The sequence below is a fragment of the Canis lupus genome, chromosome 14, assembly GCF_003254725.2.
Source record: "Canis lupus dingo isolate Sandy chromosome 14, ASM325472v2, whole genome shotgun sequence".
NCBI classification, from domain to species: Eukaryota; Metazoa; Chordata; class Mammalia; order Carnivora; family Canidae; genus Canis; species Canis lupus.
The window spans coordinates 21,149,852-21,167,341 of NC_064256.1; the positions used below are offsets into that span (position 1 = coordinate 21,149,852).

The 17,490-nt window shown below is 39.6% G+C and overlaps 1 protein-coding gene across 3 annotated transcripts in view; it reads right to left on the bottom strand.

Moving 5' to 3' along the window:
- Positions 1 to 17,490, bottom strand: part of SLC25A13 (solute carrier family 25 member 13) — a 185,551-nt gene that overhangs the window by 70,859 nt on the left and 97,202 nt on the right. For all 3 annotated transcript variants that reach the window (XM_025471293.3, XM_025471294.3, XM_049093603.1), the window contains 4 exons: positions 6,255 to 6,401; positions 4,311 to 4,449; positions 3,457 to 3,550; positions 3,149 to 3,233 (listed from right to left, as the gene is read on the bottom strand). In XM_025471293.3, coding sequence (XP_025327078.1) covers positions 3,149 to 3,233; positions 3,457 to 3,550; positions 4,311 to 4,449; positions 6,255 to 6,401 — 465 coding nt within the window. The remainder of the gene's footprint in view (positions 1 to 3,148; positions 3,234 to 3,456; positions 3,551 to 4,310; positions 4,450 to 6,254; positions 6,402 to 17,490) is intronic.

The following is a 17,490-nucleotide window of genomic DNA, read 5'->3' on the forward strand; positions in this document are numbered from 1 at the left end:
AAAAAAAATCAGACTAGAAAATAATCATGTAAGTAAATCATGAGTAAGTAAATGAGAGATCAAGCTACCAGAATGTTAAAAAGCAACAGTATTCAAGAGTAAAAACTCTGAAAAATCCCCTAAATGTCCAATAATAGAGAACCAGTTAAAAATGTTGCAGCCCTGGGGCACCTGGCTGGCTCAGTCACTAAAGTATGTGACTTCTGATCTCAGGGTCGTGAGTTAGAGCCCCATAGTGGGGGCAGATTATTTAAATAAATAAACTTCTCTTTAAAAAACTACAGCCTTAAAATGAAATGTCATTGTAAAATAATTTTTTGATGTTAAGAAAAATGTTCATATGGGATTCTAAAGGGAAAACGGGTTAAAAGGAATATGGCAGGTAGACAGGTATTCATGATATGACTGTCTTTACCTTTATAAATGTTTGAAATATTTCATGATAATCTTTTAAGAACAATATTAAAAGATCATATGCAATGCGATGTTTTTAATTAAAATTATTTGTGGGTATGTGTATGATTATAAAAACATACTAATATTTGGCTATCCCAACACCCAGTGGCTACAACTAGGTGGTTGTATGAGGAGTAATCATTACTTTCTCCTCTTTTTTTTTTTTTTTAAGATTTTATTTATTTATTCATGAGAGAGACAGAAAGAGAGAGAGGCAGAGACCCAGGCAGAGGGAGAAGCAGGCTCCATGCATGAGTCTGATGTGGGACTCAATTCCTTGACTCCAGGATCACGCCATGGGCTAAAGGCAGGTGCTAAACTGCTGAGCCACCCAGGGATCTCCATTTTCTCCTCTTTTCTATCCACTTTTTTCTTCAGGTCCAGCCAGTTGTTATTTTACTGTTCTTTTGACCTATTATCCTTACCATGTTTTTGATGTCAGAACATTTCAGTGTATTGCATTTTTCTGACTACATAAATAAAACAGTAATTTTATGTCATGCAAAGTTGTCAAATGACAGTGATAGTGCTTAATAAATACCTGTTGAATGAATATACACATCCAATAAAATTTATTTTTTCAAAAGCCACAATAATTAAAATAGGTGAACAATGAAAATAATTACCAACCCCAGCTATCAACCCACTGAATTTTAGCTTCTGTCAATGTAACAAAATTCTAACAAAATGAGATAATTTGGAATCTCCTTTAAAGTCACTTCACTGAAATAGCTTTACATAGAAATATGCATCTTTAAGAATGTAAAACATTTTTCTGCAAATCTTATGAGGTATTTCCAACTGATCTCTGCATAGGTGGAAATCATGAGTAACCTCATTTTGAAAAATACATCCATTAGAAAGGCACTTCTTTTTTATATGGATACAAATATATAGTACTTAGAAAGGTTCTGACACCAAAATAATGAGTGAAAATACTGTGAAAACAATAGGGACCTGGCGGGGGGGAGCAGGTGGCAGACCTACTGCTATCACTAACTCTTAATTGAAAAGATAAAAATAAATACAATCCCTGATTTTCAATGAACTTTTCTGAAGCTCAAAATGCAGCATGCTCATGAGACAAGAAAGATTCCCATTCTCACACTCTCTGTTGAGGATACATGTTAGCACAGAGCCTACCAGCCTACCAGGTGGATGACCTCCATTGCTGGCGTCTGTCAATGTTGTCAGGCCTACTGGTGTTCACATAGGAAAGAATATTCCAGGCAAGGCCACTGTGAATTGGTCTAAACTTCTAAGCCGCAGCCAATCATTTCCTGCTGTAAATATCATCTAACCCTTGCATGGCCAGTATCAATGAGCACTCATCATAAACTCTCCAAAGTTGCAGAGGGCTGGAAGGAAATATTGTAAGATACCACTGCCAGCTGGAGAACAGAAGGAATCTTTTCAGAAAAACCCAAAAAAAACCCAAAAACCCCTCTGCTTTTTCTTAATCCCCAAATTTCTACAACAGCTAGTCCTCTAGAGATGAAGAGATAATCGTCTAATAAGCAGTATTTAAAAATCAAAGGGAGGAGAGCAATGTTGCTTCTACCTCTGCACGTGATTATAGAGTCCTCTTTCCGGCACACGGCGACATCGTCTCCCTCTTTTAACAACAGCCAGTTAGTTTTCCAGAGGTGCCTAGTTAGGATTTACTGAGCATACACCCACCACTTTGAGTTATACACTGCACACACAAAACTTGCCACTGCATTCAGCGGGGGCGGGGTGGGGGGGAGAGCTGAAAGGAGGGGTGCTGGCTTGAGGCCTGCCAGTCCTAAAAATGTAGCCCGCATCAACCCATTGTGGTCAAACTGGCTTCTCTGTACAGACCCAGAGTTCCAAGCCAAAAACTGTTAAGTCTCACAGGATTCAGAGGTGGCTTTGCCTTAAAGGAGGTATTTTTCTCAAACGACGCTCGTCTGTGCCTGGATTTACTTTACAAACATCGTGCAAGCACAACACATGCTATGAAAGCTTTTATTCTCTAATCCTGATCTACGGTAAGTCGAGCAAGAGTTAAATGAGGAGGTCCCATGTCTTAAGTTTCTGACTCTCATGACTTCAAGAGATTGGTTTCTGTTAACCATAAAATAAAATTTAGCATTCCTCAAATTGTTTCCACATAACTTATGAATCCTTTCACAGAGAAAAGAAGTCTAAAAGCCTTCAAACTATTACTCCAGACTAAACAAAATTATCTCATTTTGATATTCAGAATAACGGAAGGCATGGCAGTTACACAATGAGTTGATGAAGTACCTCTCTTTGGAGCAAAGACGGCTTTCACTCAGCAATGCGCTGCCTCGCCAGGACAGTGACACCAAAACAGGACGCTTGTCCCACAACTCTCAACACGAGACATACAGAAGAAGAAAAGATCTTCTGCCGTTTTTTGTTTTTTTGTTTTTTTGTTTTTTTTTGCGGGGGGGAGACAGGCTTCCAGTGCAGTTAGGAAATCACCCCATTCTTGAAAGTAATGAGCAACTATCTATCAGTCAGAACATCTCTCTAAGTAATTTCTCTTCGCAGCCTTTTGAAATGGTCTGGATTTGTAGTGCAAAATGTTATGACGGCAGGTCAGATACCAGGGCCAAAAGTCAACCGCAAGTAGAAAGGGTCTGCGGGTACCCTACGGAAGAAACATTAGAAAGCAAGTTTGTTCCCTGTTCCGTTTGCCCACCTGCCTCTGGGCCTCAGCCAAGTTGAAGGGCAAAGTTCCCTCTTCCAGTGGAGCAATTCGTTCGATGTCTGCTAAGGTCATACGTCTGGAGGAGAAAAAAAAAGCACCACAAGCAACAACAAAATACAAGTTTATTAATATGTGCATTATGGAATTTGAAAACGTTCCCTTTTTTGTTCCTGTATTTCAGAGTCCTCTTTAATTTGGCTTCTTTTTCTCCTAGTGTGCTGCCCTCCTCCTACCCCCACCCCCTAACCTCTTTTATTAAGCTAATTAGGGGAAAAAAAAAAAAAAAAAGGCCAACTTACCCCCGTGGCTCATATAAATCTGCTAACTGAAACAAGATGTCAACTTCCATGGGTGTAACCTGACCAAATTTCTGAGCTGCCAGAACAAACTCCTCTGTATGGAAAAAGAGTTAAAAGGGAAAGATTCAAGAAGGAATAGCCACTAAACGCAGCATTAACTCAAGGCGCTGTAATGAGAGAACATCACAAAACTTTATTATCAGTCATAGAATTCAAGTAAACCCAAATGTAAGAATTTTTGCAATTCTTTTGTCTGGAAGGAGTATGCAGAATAGTTTCTTTAACATTGACTTTAAAAGATTGGCATCTCATCTGAAGGCTTGGAATAAATGACACAGGACATTATTCAAATTGCAGGTTCGAGAAAACCAGGAAGCAGATATGAAACTTCACATGCATCGGTCCTGGGAGGTTATATTAATGAAGCTGTGGAATTCTTAAGAGGATTGTTTTTTTTTTTTTTTTAAACCCATTAAAATAATGATATCTTGTTCTGAGGTTGTCAGGGAATTCCTCATGTACTTCTGAAGGCCACTTTACAGGCTGCCGATTTAGCTCAGGTCTTAGCATGATTTGAAAACAGTTAAGAAATTTTACATGGGAAAAAAAAAAAGAAATTTTACATGGTTCCCTAATTCAAAGGCTGTCTTCAGTTTATTTAAAACTTGCTGAAGACTGTTTTATTTGCTTTTGTTTGTCTGATCAAAGGATGGAGAACACACATGTACCACATGCTTAATATGTGTCAATGGGATAGAGAAATCTATACTGTAAACTCTCAGGTTGCCTTCTTCACTCTAATAATAATACACCACAATACTAGCAGGCAAAAATTCAGATTTATTCTCACTCACCCTTAGTCACCTCTACATCTTTCCTGTTGCCAGCCAGAGTGCTGTAGATCTTTCTAATGAGTTCCATGTTGTTAAGGAGTGAATTAAATCCATTAAAATAGGAGAAACTAACTTGATGGGACGTAGTACCTCCAGCAGCCTCAAATAAGTTGAAAATAAGAGAGGGGAGAAGAACAATAAACAAAGGATTTATAGAATGAAGAAGATTCAGAAGTACATATATCAAATGCTCATTTTGGAAGTAATCAAGAATGCATGTATAAAAAGAAATGGCCATAAGTATTTTCCTTTCACATCAAAAAAAAAAAAAAAAAAAAAAAAAGGCTATAAATGAATTTTAAAAGGAACTGCAACTAATCATGACCAGAGCTTCTACTCTACACACACAAGTCCTAGAAGACTAAATAAATACATGTGTAGGATTATAACAACAGGACCAGTAGTAATTTAGAGAGTTCAAATTTCAATTGGAAATGTTTTATAAGTTTGTTTATTTCATCTAATGAGCAATTCTGAGGGGCTTAGACATGCACAGCTATACCATATACGTGCACACGTGTGTGTGCTTATACATGTAAAACTATATTATACCAACACAAACACAGTATGAAAAGTGGTCAATCTAACATTAATATCATGATTTGTCATGTTACTTAGAACTAGCAATAAATAATCATTTAAGGACAGACTTTACCTTGGTTGAATTTCTAGCAAACAAGCATATTATGGTAAAATTATGAGATGTCATGTGCTTTGATGGGAGTTAAGACTGGTCAGAATTCTGATAATCAGAATTTGTAAGAAGCCATATTTCTTCACAGGGGGCAAGGGAACAGATAGCAAGTCCATTATGAATGGAACTTCAGCTTGGGGTTTCAAATTCTATCCTTTCCTAACAAGGTAAAATATTTGTATTCAGAAAGCACTTCTTTATAAGGTAACAACCATATAAATCTCCATTTAGCAATCATTTAAAATAGCTGACACGGAGTTTAAAATGGAGTAAGGAAGGGCAGCAGAAGGCAAGAAAAGGAGCTAGATGAACACAGTGCAGAGTGGAAAAGGCCTGTCAGAACTGCATACCTCCAAAAAAAAAAAAAAAAGTGAAAAGCTACACTGAGTTCCTGCCAATGGTAAGCTTTTTGGGGCACGAAGAGCATGGTGAAAACACTCCAAAAGTCTTCTCCGAGGACTAGCAAATCCACTGTATAAAGGGTAGGATCGTTAGAATTACCTGGGAAGCTTCAGAAATGAGATTCTAGGACCGCACCATCTGTAGGTGATAAGTCCATAGGCCTGGAAGAAACCTTAGTTACCTGTATTTTTAGTAAGTATCCCTGGTGATTCTTACGCTTTGTGACCAAGGCTTGGGAACCTCCAGCGAAGAATGTCCTGGGACACCTTCTAGGCCCAGGAGGTAAGAAGAGTGGCTGAGCCCCCACTGGGACGGAAGTCATGAGACAGGACAACTGGGTTCTGCCCATCACGTGTGTCACTATTCTCTCAACACACAAATGTTGAATGAATGAGGGAATCTAAGGTCTAGAGTCTCTCTTCTGCTGACCATTCAAAGAAATATATGTGCACTCACTATTTTTTAAAAAGAATTTTGCTTCATAGATGAAAGTGAAGATCAGCATCTGACATACCTCAAAATATACAGCAAAATTAATATGAAATCATAAATTTGTTTTTCTTTTTAAAAACAGTTAATACATTTAAGATAGTCCATATGCTCCAGAAAATAAACTAACCTATCCACAAAAGCTAGCAGAACCTTACTCTGTCTATAATGGTAATATATGGGATCACATTAAGACAATGCTAGTGTTTTCAACTGAAAAAAACTCTACATAATTTTTAACAATCGTTCTTCTAATCCCTTGTTTACTGAACCTTTGCCAGGTAAAATAAACTGCTTCTTTACAGCAAGTTACAACTTACAGCTACTAGACATTCTTCTACAAAAGGCGTCAAGACGTGGGGGCGGATGGTGACCATGATGTCTCGGAAGTCAATGGCTGTAACTTTTCCTGTCCTGGCATTGTCCCTCTGCACAAAGGCTTGCTTTGCATGCTCCAACTGTATTTCCTATAAATAATCAAAAGTGAAATAATTTATGTTTCTCAATTACTACAAAAGACTGCTCAATATCAAATCAGCGTGAAGAAATACAGATCCTATCTTGATTTAACAAGCATTACCAGCTTGTTAAATAACACCCTCAAGCTATTCTCTTCTTCCAAAGACAGAACTCTTTGCTTAGACCAGTGACCATGTCTTGGAAAATGCATTCTACCTTAAATCTTCTACCTGGAGAAACCAAATCACTTCCATGTTCTGCTAGAGTCTAAGGAAACAAAAAATAAAAACTAGAAAGAAGTTTGGTAGGCCCAAAGTTATGGCCAAACCCAAGTTAGGTAATGCAGATAATCCAATGAAAAACATCTATAGGGACATTGAGCTCTCTCCAAAGAAGACAGAAAAATTCTTATTGGTAACCGGGTACACAAACATGTGATATAACAAACTGAAAAGGGTGGTTCTCCTCTGGAATATGCTATTCCTTTAACATACAGCCTTGACACTATTGGTATTTTGGGCAGGTTAAGCTTTTGTTATGGGGAGCTGTCCTGTGCACCCCTCCCCTCTCTCTTTGCACTAGATGATGGTAACCCCTTCACTCCCAAGAACATGACAATCAAAACTATGTCTGGAGAGGGCCATAGGTCCCGGATGAGGACCACTGCTCCAGAATGAGGACCACTGCTCCAGAATGAGGAATTGGATGGTATGTGGGTCAGAAGTGGCAAAACTGCAGCAGTATGCTGTTCTAATTCACATGATCTAAAGACAGGAAGCCCAATTTAGATTTCTGTTGCTATTCACAGGGAGTAAGTGCATATACAAAATAAACAGCCTCCCATCAAAATCCATCATGTGCCATGTAATAGAAGTATCCCTCCTGGAGAGGGCATTTTATTCTCTTCCTCGTGCCCCTGCCCATTTCCCAAATGGGCCCTCAGAGTGAGATCTAATCTCTATGGAATTAAAAAGCACCGCAAGGACTCCAAATTATTTCAACAAAAAGAAGTTTAATTAGCTGATACAGAGAATAACCATTTTTTTAAACTCTGGCAAGACAGTAGTATAGTAAGGCCCTCAACTAGTTTTTTAGAGTAGTGTAAAAACAAATCATCCCTATGAAGCAATACAAACTAAAGCACACCAGAAATGACAAAAGTCTGATCATGCTCGACAGTGCTCCAACTCCCTTCTCTTCCCCTAGAAAGTTGGGATGTAAAGGAAGCTTGATAAAACAGTGATAATAATTCAAGTTGCATGATGGGGACACAGTGGGTCATAGCATAATATACTTTCCTACTTTTGTAGAGTTTGAAATGTCTACAATAAAAAAAAATTTTTAAGACAATATTATAGTAAGAGGACACCTGGGTGGCTCAGCAGTTGAGTGTCTGCCTTTGCCTCAAGGTGTGATCCCGGGTTCAGGGATCGAATCCCTCATCAGGCTTCCTGCATGGAGCCTGCTTCTCCCTCTGCCTGTGTCTCTGCCTCTGTCTCTCTGTGTCTCTCATGAATGAATAAATAAAATCTTAAAAAAAAAATAAAGGCAATATTATAGTAAGAATCAGAGTTCTTATCCTTTTCAAAAGCTTCTTCTCAGTTGTAGCATCTACTGGTTTTGATCCAGCCTGTCCCTGCCCGAAGCCTGTTCTGGGACCTTTTATCTCCCTGGTGCTTCTCCCACTTAAATGGAAGGCTTCTGTCTGCTGGACCAGAATTCACAACTGCTCAAATATATCTATGTGGGTATCTTGGAAAGGCCATGCTATTACACATCACCAAACCCAAGGACCTACTTTTATGCATGCTCAGTCCTTCCAGATCCTCCACCAGTCCTAACCTTGTCCACACTCCTCTCTCCGCCTGTGTAGACTTCAGCCTCTTTCTCTTGTTCCTGAAATCCTACCACTTCCTCCAGTCTTAGCTCAAATGCCACCACTTAAGTAAATAGAAGTAGGTCTCTTACCTGAAAATAACTGATCTGATCATGTGGCTCCCTGCTTGCCCCTCAGTTGTAAGACTTGTCTTATTCTATCTTATTTCAAGCAGTTGTTCATATTCCTGTCTTTTCCCTACCTTGCCAGGGAAAAGAGGCTATGTCCTGCTTATCCCTCTACTGGCATAGGCGGGATGCCTCAGATATACTAGGCACTCAATAAACGATAGTCATAGTCTTCAGTCACAAGTATTCTATAAAACCAATTGAATGAACAAATCATACTCTACTGAACAAAAAGGGGTTCTCTGTATAAGTGCCTCCAATTTAAGAGAAAGAAACCAACTGTTAAACACCCTGTAGCGAAAAATGACCACAGTATGTATTCAATTGAAAGTAAATGAACACAGTCTCCTTCGAATTGCCAGACCCACTGCTAAAGCTATTGTAAGGCAAGATTACTCTCAACCACAGTAGAAGGTGTGTTCAGTTAGGTACCATTTCCTCTACTATATAACTCAACTAGAGTCTTAGGGATCCTCAGACCAGAATACCAAAAATGGCATCACTCACCCTGGCTACCCCACTCCCTCAGAATTCCTGGCCACGTCATCTCCTCAGAACACTAAGACCAACTTGTTCAGAATTTCAAACTGGGAATAGACATCAAAGTGGGGGTGGACGCTCACATGGCAGAACAAGAGATACATCTGTAATAGGGATGGTATCACTACCCATTTCTGTGCCTACACTTCAGGATTAAACATTTACTAGCAGGGATCCCTTGATCAGAACATGAAGCACTTTTTACTCTAACGATGAACAATTTTAGAATACATTTCCAACAGCTCTGAAAGATTGGAGATACCATAAATTCCATGAAAAATAAGAAGCTAACTGTACATCATTCTCTAGGTAGGATAGAGTGAAAATATTAAGTGATTCCTCAAACTAAATGCAGCTTACTGAAGATGTGGGTTGCCTTGAGAAAAACATCTGTTTATGTCATGAGTGTTTCTTCTTCAGGGTGAAGAAATAAGCTATTACTTCAACCAATTCAACAACCGTGTTAACATTTAGTGAACATATACTATGCACCAGGTACTGTTCTAAAACATTTTACAGTTTAAACTCACTTCCTGCTCACTGCAACCCTATGAGCTGGGCACTATTATTAACTTCATTATGGCAGTTGAGGAAACCTAGGTCTTCTAAGAAGCAAAGAAGCTTGAATGCAAACCCAGGCAGTCCTGTCCACTGACAATGCCCCTAACACTTCAGCACAGCGCCTGGGGAGCCTGGATTACGTGACTGTCAGGAATCTGACACCAAAATATATTTGACTCTTAGGAATCTTAATAACTATGAAAAGACAAAAATTCAAGTTTGCTTTTAAACTATTCTTAATGCTCTAGATTTTTTGTTGTCTGTTTTCATGAGAAGACAATGAAATTTCTGAGATTTTTTTTCCTTAATGAAAATGTCTTGTACATGCTCCAAGGGCTAGGATTGTTCTTCCACCAAGAGCAGAGACCATGGAGAAAAACAACCAAATCTAAAGGCCTTCTTCTCCTGGCCTTGCTCACTTAGAAACCCAAGAGAGGGGATCCCTGGGTGGCACAGTGGTTTGGCGCCTGCCTTTGGCCCAGGGCGCGATCCTGGAGACCTGGGATCGAGTCCCACATCGGGCTCCCAGTACATGGAGCCTGCTTCTCCCTCTGCCTATGTCTCTGCCTCTCTCTCTCTCTCTCTCTGTGACTGTCATAAATAAAAAAAAGAAAAGAAAGAAAAGAAACCCAAGAGACTGAGTAAGAGACAAATAAGGAGGCCAGAGGGAGCCTACACATAGATACTCTATAAATACTTAAGTTGAGAATGAATGACTTGAAATAAATATTCAGGCTTGCTATTGATGGCAAAGTGACTTAAAATCAAATCTCTTCACTGGCACTTCTAAAGCTATATAAGGAAAACCTAATGCATACTCATAGAGCCTAGACCCCGATGATTTCTAGACCTGAACCCAGGAACACAGAGCATTTGATATGCACGACGTAGGCCATATGTAAAATAATGATCATTTACAAAATGAGCAGAGGAGGAGAGGACAATGGAAGAAGCAAGAGTTATATTCAAATATTTAAAGGACTATCCGGTTAAAAAAAAAGTTAGAGTAGTTCTCTATATTTCTTTTAAAAAAAAATCAATGAAAAAAAATACAGAGATCAGGTTTTAGCACAAAACACAGAAGTCTTTAACTTATACAGCTATTCAGCAATGAAACAGGCTACATTGCAAAGTAGCAGGTTCCCAGTCACTGGCAATATCTGTGCAACAAGCTGAGGAACATATGTCAAGGAACCTTATTTTATTTATTTTAATACATGGAGTTATGGAAGCAATATGTATTATGACAAAAATCTGAAGTTTGGAACAGGAATGAGCAGAGCTCAAATATCAATCATGACACTCCTAGGAGGATTAGGGGAGTATGCATCTTAGAGCCCCTACAGCATCTACCATAGAGGGTTGTAAAAACTAGACGTCATGCATGACAGGCACTTACTAAGTGGGGGAGCTTTGATTTTTGTTGAGGTGAATGGCTTGAAATCCTCTAAAGACCCTTTCAGTGTAAATTCTTTGAGTCTTTAAAAAAATCACCTAGTAAGGAAGAGGGGTTCTGCTGAGTCATTCTGAACCAGCCACAGGAAAGGAGAGATAAAGACCAGATCCCACAGCAAACAGTTAACGGCTGAACCCTACAGCACTTACTATATACAGGCCAGGGGCTATGCCAAGAACTTAAAAATTGGTACTTCATCTAAGCCTCACAATAATTCTGTGAAGTAATACTATCTTCATCTTCTAGAGAGGTATCTGAAGTTCTGGGAGGTTAATTAAGTAGTCCAAAGTCACACACCCAGGAAGTGGCAGAGCTAGGATCTATTGGAGGTACTGATTCCAAAACCGGGATTTTTTAACCACTAGCTGATGCTGCCTTGGATAAAATCATAAGTAAAATGATTATTGTAACAGATATCTGGATAAGAGATTTTAGGAAGTTTTGGTGATGACTTGTATATGAAAATGGAGCAAGATATATCTCAAAGAATTCTCCCCTTGGATGATGAGGGAGATAGAAGAATCCACCATGAAGAACACCTAAGGGGAAAGGGGAAAGAGATGAGATAGTTGACCATGATGAGAAACTTGAAAGTGAGATGGGCTTAAATTATAAATTGTTGAAGTTGAACTATCAACAAAAGAAAGCCAGAGGTACAGGCAGAAATGTAAATGTGGGAAATAGAGCAGGACCTGGGGTGGGAGGGGGGTGGGGGGACCAAAGGCTAACATTTACTAAGTATTATTAAGTGTTCCGCTGCAGGCCATATTGTGTTTTCCTGTTTCATCTATTTGAATCCTCCCAATAGCCTTATAGGATGGGCCCTAACATCACCTCCCTTTTGTAGATGGGAAAATGAGGCAAAGAGTGGTGTGGGGTCACATGATGCTAAAGATGAAACTGGAAATGCACCTGGATGGTCTGACTCTGGACTCACAATCTTAACATACATGGACTCTCTGTTCCTTTCGGGGGCGGGGGGGGGGGGGGGAGGCCTAACAAAAACCAGAAGGAGAAAGTAACAGTTGTAGAATTAGATGAGATCATCCCATAGAACACAAAAAGAGCAACCAGGTAACAAAAAATGGAACAGGTATCTGAAAAGGTGTTACTACAGAAATAATAGAGCCTGGGACCTAGTGGGAAACCCAGAGAGCTGGGAAGATGGCACAGCCCTGCAAAGGGAGCTCAGCTCTCATCAGTGCTAGGTGATGGGATGCTGGCTAAGTGCTGCTGATGGGGACAGTAAAGTCTAAGGGGAAAGGGCCGCCTTCACCGGAGGCCAGAAGGTCACTGAGCAAGGAGCAGTACGGCTATCTTGCAGGCAGTTCTGCTCAAGCACATGAAAGGAGGCCCAATTTCTCTTTCTTATTTGCCAGTGAACGGTTTTCTGTTCCTGCTATTCTGGTGCATGATGATTAATGGAATAGGCTTTTACTGCAGCCGTTTCCAACTACTTCAACACACCCATTCAGATTGCTGGAGGGAAAGAAAAAAATCAAACTCTCCCAAATTGCTAGCTGTACAGAAATAAACATATAGAGGGGGGTTACACCACTTCAGGTCTAACATTCATGCTTCTAATAGTTCCAGGCCTGTCATTTCCTTAATAATCTCCAATTTTCAAGTGGGTATATTTTGAATGCAAAAATTCTCTTCACTTCTATTCAGACATGCAAGTTTGTGCTTCAGCCCGAGGACAATTTATCAGAACAAAAACAAAAACAAAACAAAACAAAATAGACCAATAGACCTTCAAAACAAGCAGCAGATCCAGATGATTTATATTATAAAGCCAAGAACACCAAAAAGGACCCCTAGCTAGTTTGTATGTTTTGTGTTTTGTACAGTTTTGAAATTTAAAAAAATACCTAAACCTTTAATAAAAGCAGGGAGTTATCAGTAAGAATATGACTCAAAAGAATTCTTTTCTGGGAGTCCTGGTAGAAGAATTCTAGGGAAAATGAAGGTAATGATTTATCAAAACAAGGAACAAAGATTAAAAGATTTGCTTTAAAAATATGGTATCACATTTAGCCCTACTTCAAATAAATTCTGTATTACATCAAATATCAGAAACTGTATCCTATTTAACATATAAGTATCCACATTTCATTTTCATAATCCTGTGCTAATTTGGAGGGAAAAAAATCTAGTTAAACTAAAGATCCACATATTATGAAAGAGTTAAAAACAGAACTTAGAAGGAATTGGTAGAGAGCTAAGTAGTTCCCATTCTTAACATTTGTCTATGCTCCCCATATTCCACCCATGCAGAACTTTCAGAATTCAGGGTAAAATTTCATCCTCAATTCACTGGGTGGGGCCTTTAATTAAAAGAGTCTTTAGAAGCAGCATTGCATGTGGCCCTGCATGCACAGTAACACCTTGGCAGAAACCAAGTACAAAGATTTCCATCTCAATTTCCTTGCCTTTCTGATTTAATGTTAAACTTCACAGTGGGTAGCAGCTGGGGAGATGCTGTACAGAGTGCTCATTTTTACCAGGATGTTACTGTAAAAGCCTGCACACCAGGCTGCTCAACAAAACAGCAAGCTGACGAACACCATGGACACAACAGCACGATGAATTCTGATTTCCTCTGCCCAGAGAGTAGAAAGTACAATGTGAATGAAATGTGTCCTGCATCTAATTCTCCGAATGACCGGTATCTGACCACATTTCTGGTCACCTATCACTAAACTAGCAATGGTTTCCAGCTGAGCACGAAGTACACTCTAATCTCTTCGAAGAGCTGAAGGCAAACAACATTAGCTACTTTTCATTTCATTTTGGAATATCAAGTTGGTACTATATTTATGAAACACTACCAAAGCTGTACTGCAGACTCCATCTGGTCCAACTTAAAGATCAACATAAAAAGCACTCACATGTTAAAAATGCAAATATAATCATGGTCTCTGGCTACTACAGATCCACGGTCTAGATATTTTAACTAATACAGATGGCAAGGTGAGGGACAAAGAGGAGGTACAAATGGCTTGAGTTATTCCATTCTAAACAAGGACCTTGTTAGTCATCCACTAACGTGTTTAAACAATCATGGCTTCAGTGAGTTCTACTACAAGTGATTGTTTTTTGTTCACATTTGAAGTGTTCTATCAATTCCAAAGCTTAAGAATTTGATGTCATGGCTAAAGGTTATGTTTCCCTTTGTTCGGTGGTGGTGGGCGAGGGAGGAACAATTTCTGTTTTGTGTTGAAAGTTTTTTTTTTTTTTTTTTTTTTAAATTTTTATTTATGATAGTCACAGAGAGAGAGAGAGATTGAGAGAGGCAGAGACACAGGCAGAGGGAGAAGCAGGCTCCATGCACCGGGAGCCCGACGTGGGATTCGATCCCGGGTCTCCAGGATCGCGCCCTGGGCCAAAGGCAGGCGCCAAACCGCTGCGCCACTCAGGGATCCCTGTGTTGAAAGTTTTGTCTTCTACCAGGATGGCAAGACAAATAGAGCAGCAAACCACAAGTGATGGTGATTAAGACTAGAGAGCACAGCTGACTAGGAACAGTGAATCTCTGGCCCGTAGAGTGACATGTAACGATCACCAGCACCCATGAACAGGAGCTTTCAGAGATCTACTCTCTAGGGCTCAGAACCTGAATAATCAAAATGTCTACTTTACACTGAAAAGACTAGACCAGATATTATGCCATGCTGACCCACAAGCCAAAATAATGGTCAGTTTCACTTCACAAAAAGAACCAAAATTACTTGGTTGCATTATTAGCATGAACATGCTTTGGCTACCAATAGGACTGTCATGATCCTTGCCAATGTGTGTCCAGCTAGAGTACAGAAACCCAGCTCTGATTCCCAGGTGCTACTCCCAGCTCTGTCAACTATGACTCATCTCCTTCTGACAAAAGGGGAACCTAAATAAAGTTATGGTAAAAGAACGACACCTTCATGTTCGGGTCTTCATTCTTAAACTCAATTTGGGGAGAAGACATTTTGAGAGGATTTTTAGCCCCATTCCCTCCCAAGTCAGCAATCCTGTTTCTTGGGTAACTAAAACAACCCAAACTCTTCCTGAATTCAGAGCATTGCTGATTTCTTGATGATTCCTCTTCCCAAAGCAAGAGGAGGAAGGCCTTTGGAAACAAGAAATTTCCTGGCTCCATAAAATGAGGAAGAGAATTCCTTGGGAATGCCCAAGTCTGTGGGCCCATAGGTGGGGCTCCTATAGTATCATCCTAACTCCAAGGAACTGAGAAAAGGTGGAAAAAAATCCAGCAACAACACAGGTGCAAAGAGTGATTATATGCAAAGCACTGCTCTGCAGGCCCCTGGAAAGACCCACCTCCTCCATGCTCCCCATTTCAATAACCTATCAACATCCTCCCACTTGCCTGAACCTAAAACTCACCTAAAAAAAAACATGTAAACTCTGAGTTTTACCTTATCCCTCACTGTCTCCATTCTGTTAAATCACCAAGCCTGGTCAGGCCTATCCCTTCACCTCTTGAATCCAGTTGCTTTGACTCATCACCATTATAATCCAACCCAGGCCAGTGTTGTTTCTCTCTTAGATTAGAAAGTGATAAATCGGTATTCCCTATCCTCAGTGAGATCCCACTCCACAGGATTTTCCATACAATAGCCACAGTGATCTTTCTGGAACACAAGTCTGATCATGTCTGCCTGTCAAAGCTTCTCATCAACACTGGGATGAAAACCTGAAGACCCGATTCTGTGCTTTTAAACAGTCAAGAGTTTTGTAGTCTAAACAAGTGTTTCTCAATGTGTGGCCCCCTTGGACAATGTGGAACATCACAATTCAGGATGCTTGTTTGAAAGGCAGTTTCATAGGCCCTATCCAGACCTACTGCACCAGATCTTGAGAGGCAGAGACCCAGGACGCTGCCTTTTAAAATAATCACTGCAGTGGGACACCTGGGTGGCTCAGCAGTTAAGCATCTGCCTTCGGCTCGGGGTGTGATCCTGGAGTCCTGGGATCAAGTCCCACATCGGGCTCCCTGCATGGAACCTGCTTTTCCCCCTGCCTGTGTCTCTGCCTCTCCCTCTCTCTCCCTCTCTGTCTCTCATGAATAAATAAATAAAATATTTAAAGAAAATTTTTAAAAAAATCATCACTGCAGAAAAATTTTACACAAAATTTGTAAAACATTGCTAGAGATTTAGGAAAATTAGTCAACTTCAGTTTCACCTGTATCACCTTGAACAAGTCCAGAAAACTACACCAAGCCTCTGTGTACTCATCTTTCATACAGAAACAATAGCAATCGCTTAACATCTAAGATGATCATAAGGACAAATATGAATAGAAGCACTTTCTAAGCCAGAAAATGCTAAGTGAGAGGTAATTGATAACAACAGGTTTCTAGTTAACACATATATTGCACTTGTTAGCCATCCTAGACTATCCTATTCTGAGTGTGGAGCAACTATAATCTCCTATGTGTATATTATTTTAAAATTATAATAATTATGTGTGAAATATATACCTATGGTTATAAATCATCATCAAAAAGTAACTGGAAATGACAGTAACACACAACCAAACTAAAGGCCTTTTTTGTTATCATATTTGGCAATAAATGGGTTGGGGTCAGGAATTCTCAAGCCCAGCAAAGCATGACTATACACCCCCATTCAGAAGCACAGCCCCTTCTAGGAACAGACACTAACTCTCCATAGCCTTGGCCCTGGAGATAATGTAATAAAATGGCAACAGCAGAGTATTTTTGAATCCCTCACATGTCTATGATCTTACAGAAGAACCTAAGCTCTAGATAGTTTCTGTGTACTCTTTTCGGGTCCTCCTCCACACAATAATAAATTAGAAATGGATCTGAATAGACATGTCTCCCAAGAGGATATACAAATGACCAATAAGCACATGAAAAGATGCTTGTTATCATTAGTCAATGGGGAAACACAAATCAAAATTATAAATGAGATACTAAGAGATGTGAAAGTGAGAGGCCTTAGTTTCTCATCTGTAAAATGGGATAGTTAAGTAGGTCTACTTATGCTGATTATCTGGTCCTTTAAGTCTGTACTTCGGATGGCTGCCCTAACCACACTCTAAATGTTGGTTTCAGCTTTACAGCTGCTACAAAAGTCTATGCTGCAAACCCCTGAGGGTTTTTGCTACAAGAGAGCAGCCTTGGAGGGTATACACACCTGTTTGCAGCTGTTCCTTCTGAGTCTTCAGATGGATAAACACAGAAACAACCCCTAGATTTGTACATTCTAAGTTTCTAAAAAGTCATCTCTGTACCCCTTGGCCCTTTGCACAAGGCCTCTGGACAAACCCTGCATATTCAGCAAACATTTGCTCAATTGGGTGGTTTGTCTCAAGCAAGTAATAATCAAAGCACAAGAAATACTTCCACACAGGGTAGAGAGTTTAAATTAATACCATTTATGAACAGGAGTTACATCAGATACAGAATATTTCTCCAAATTGTTTTCTAAAAAGTTCAGTATACCAAAAATCCATTTTTCAACTAGCAACCTTAAAATTAGAAGAATAGAGGTGTGTAGAAATAC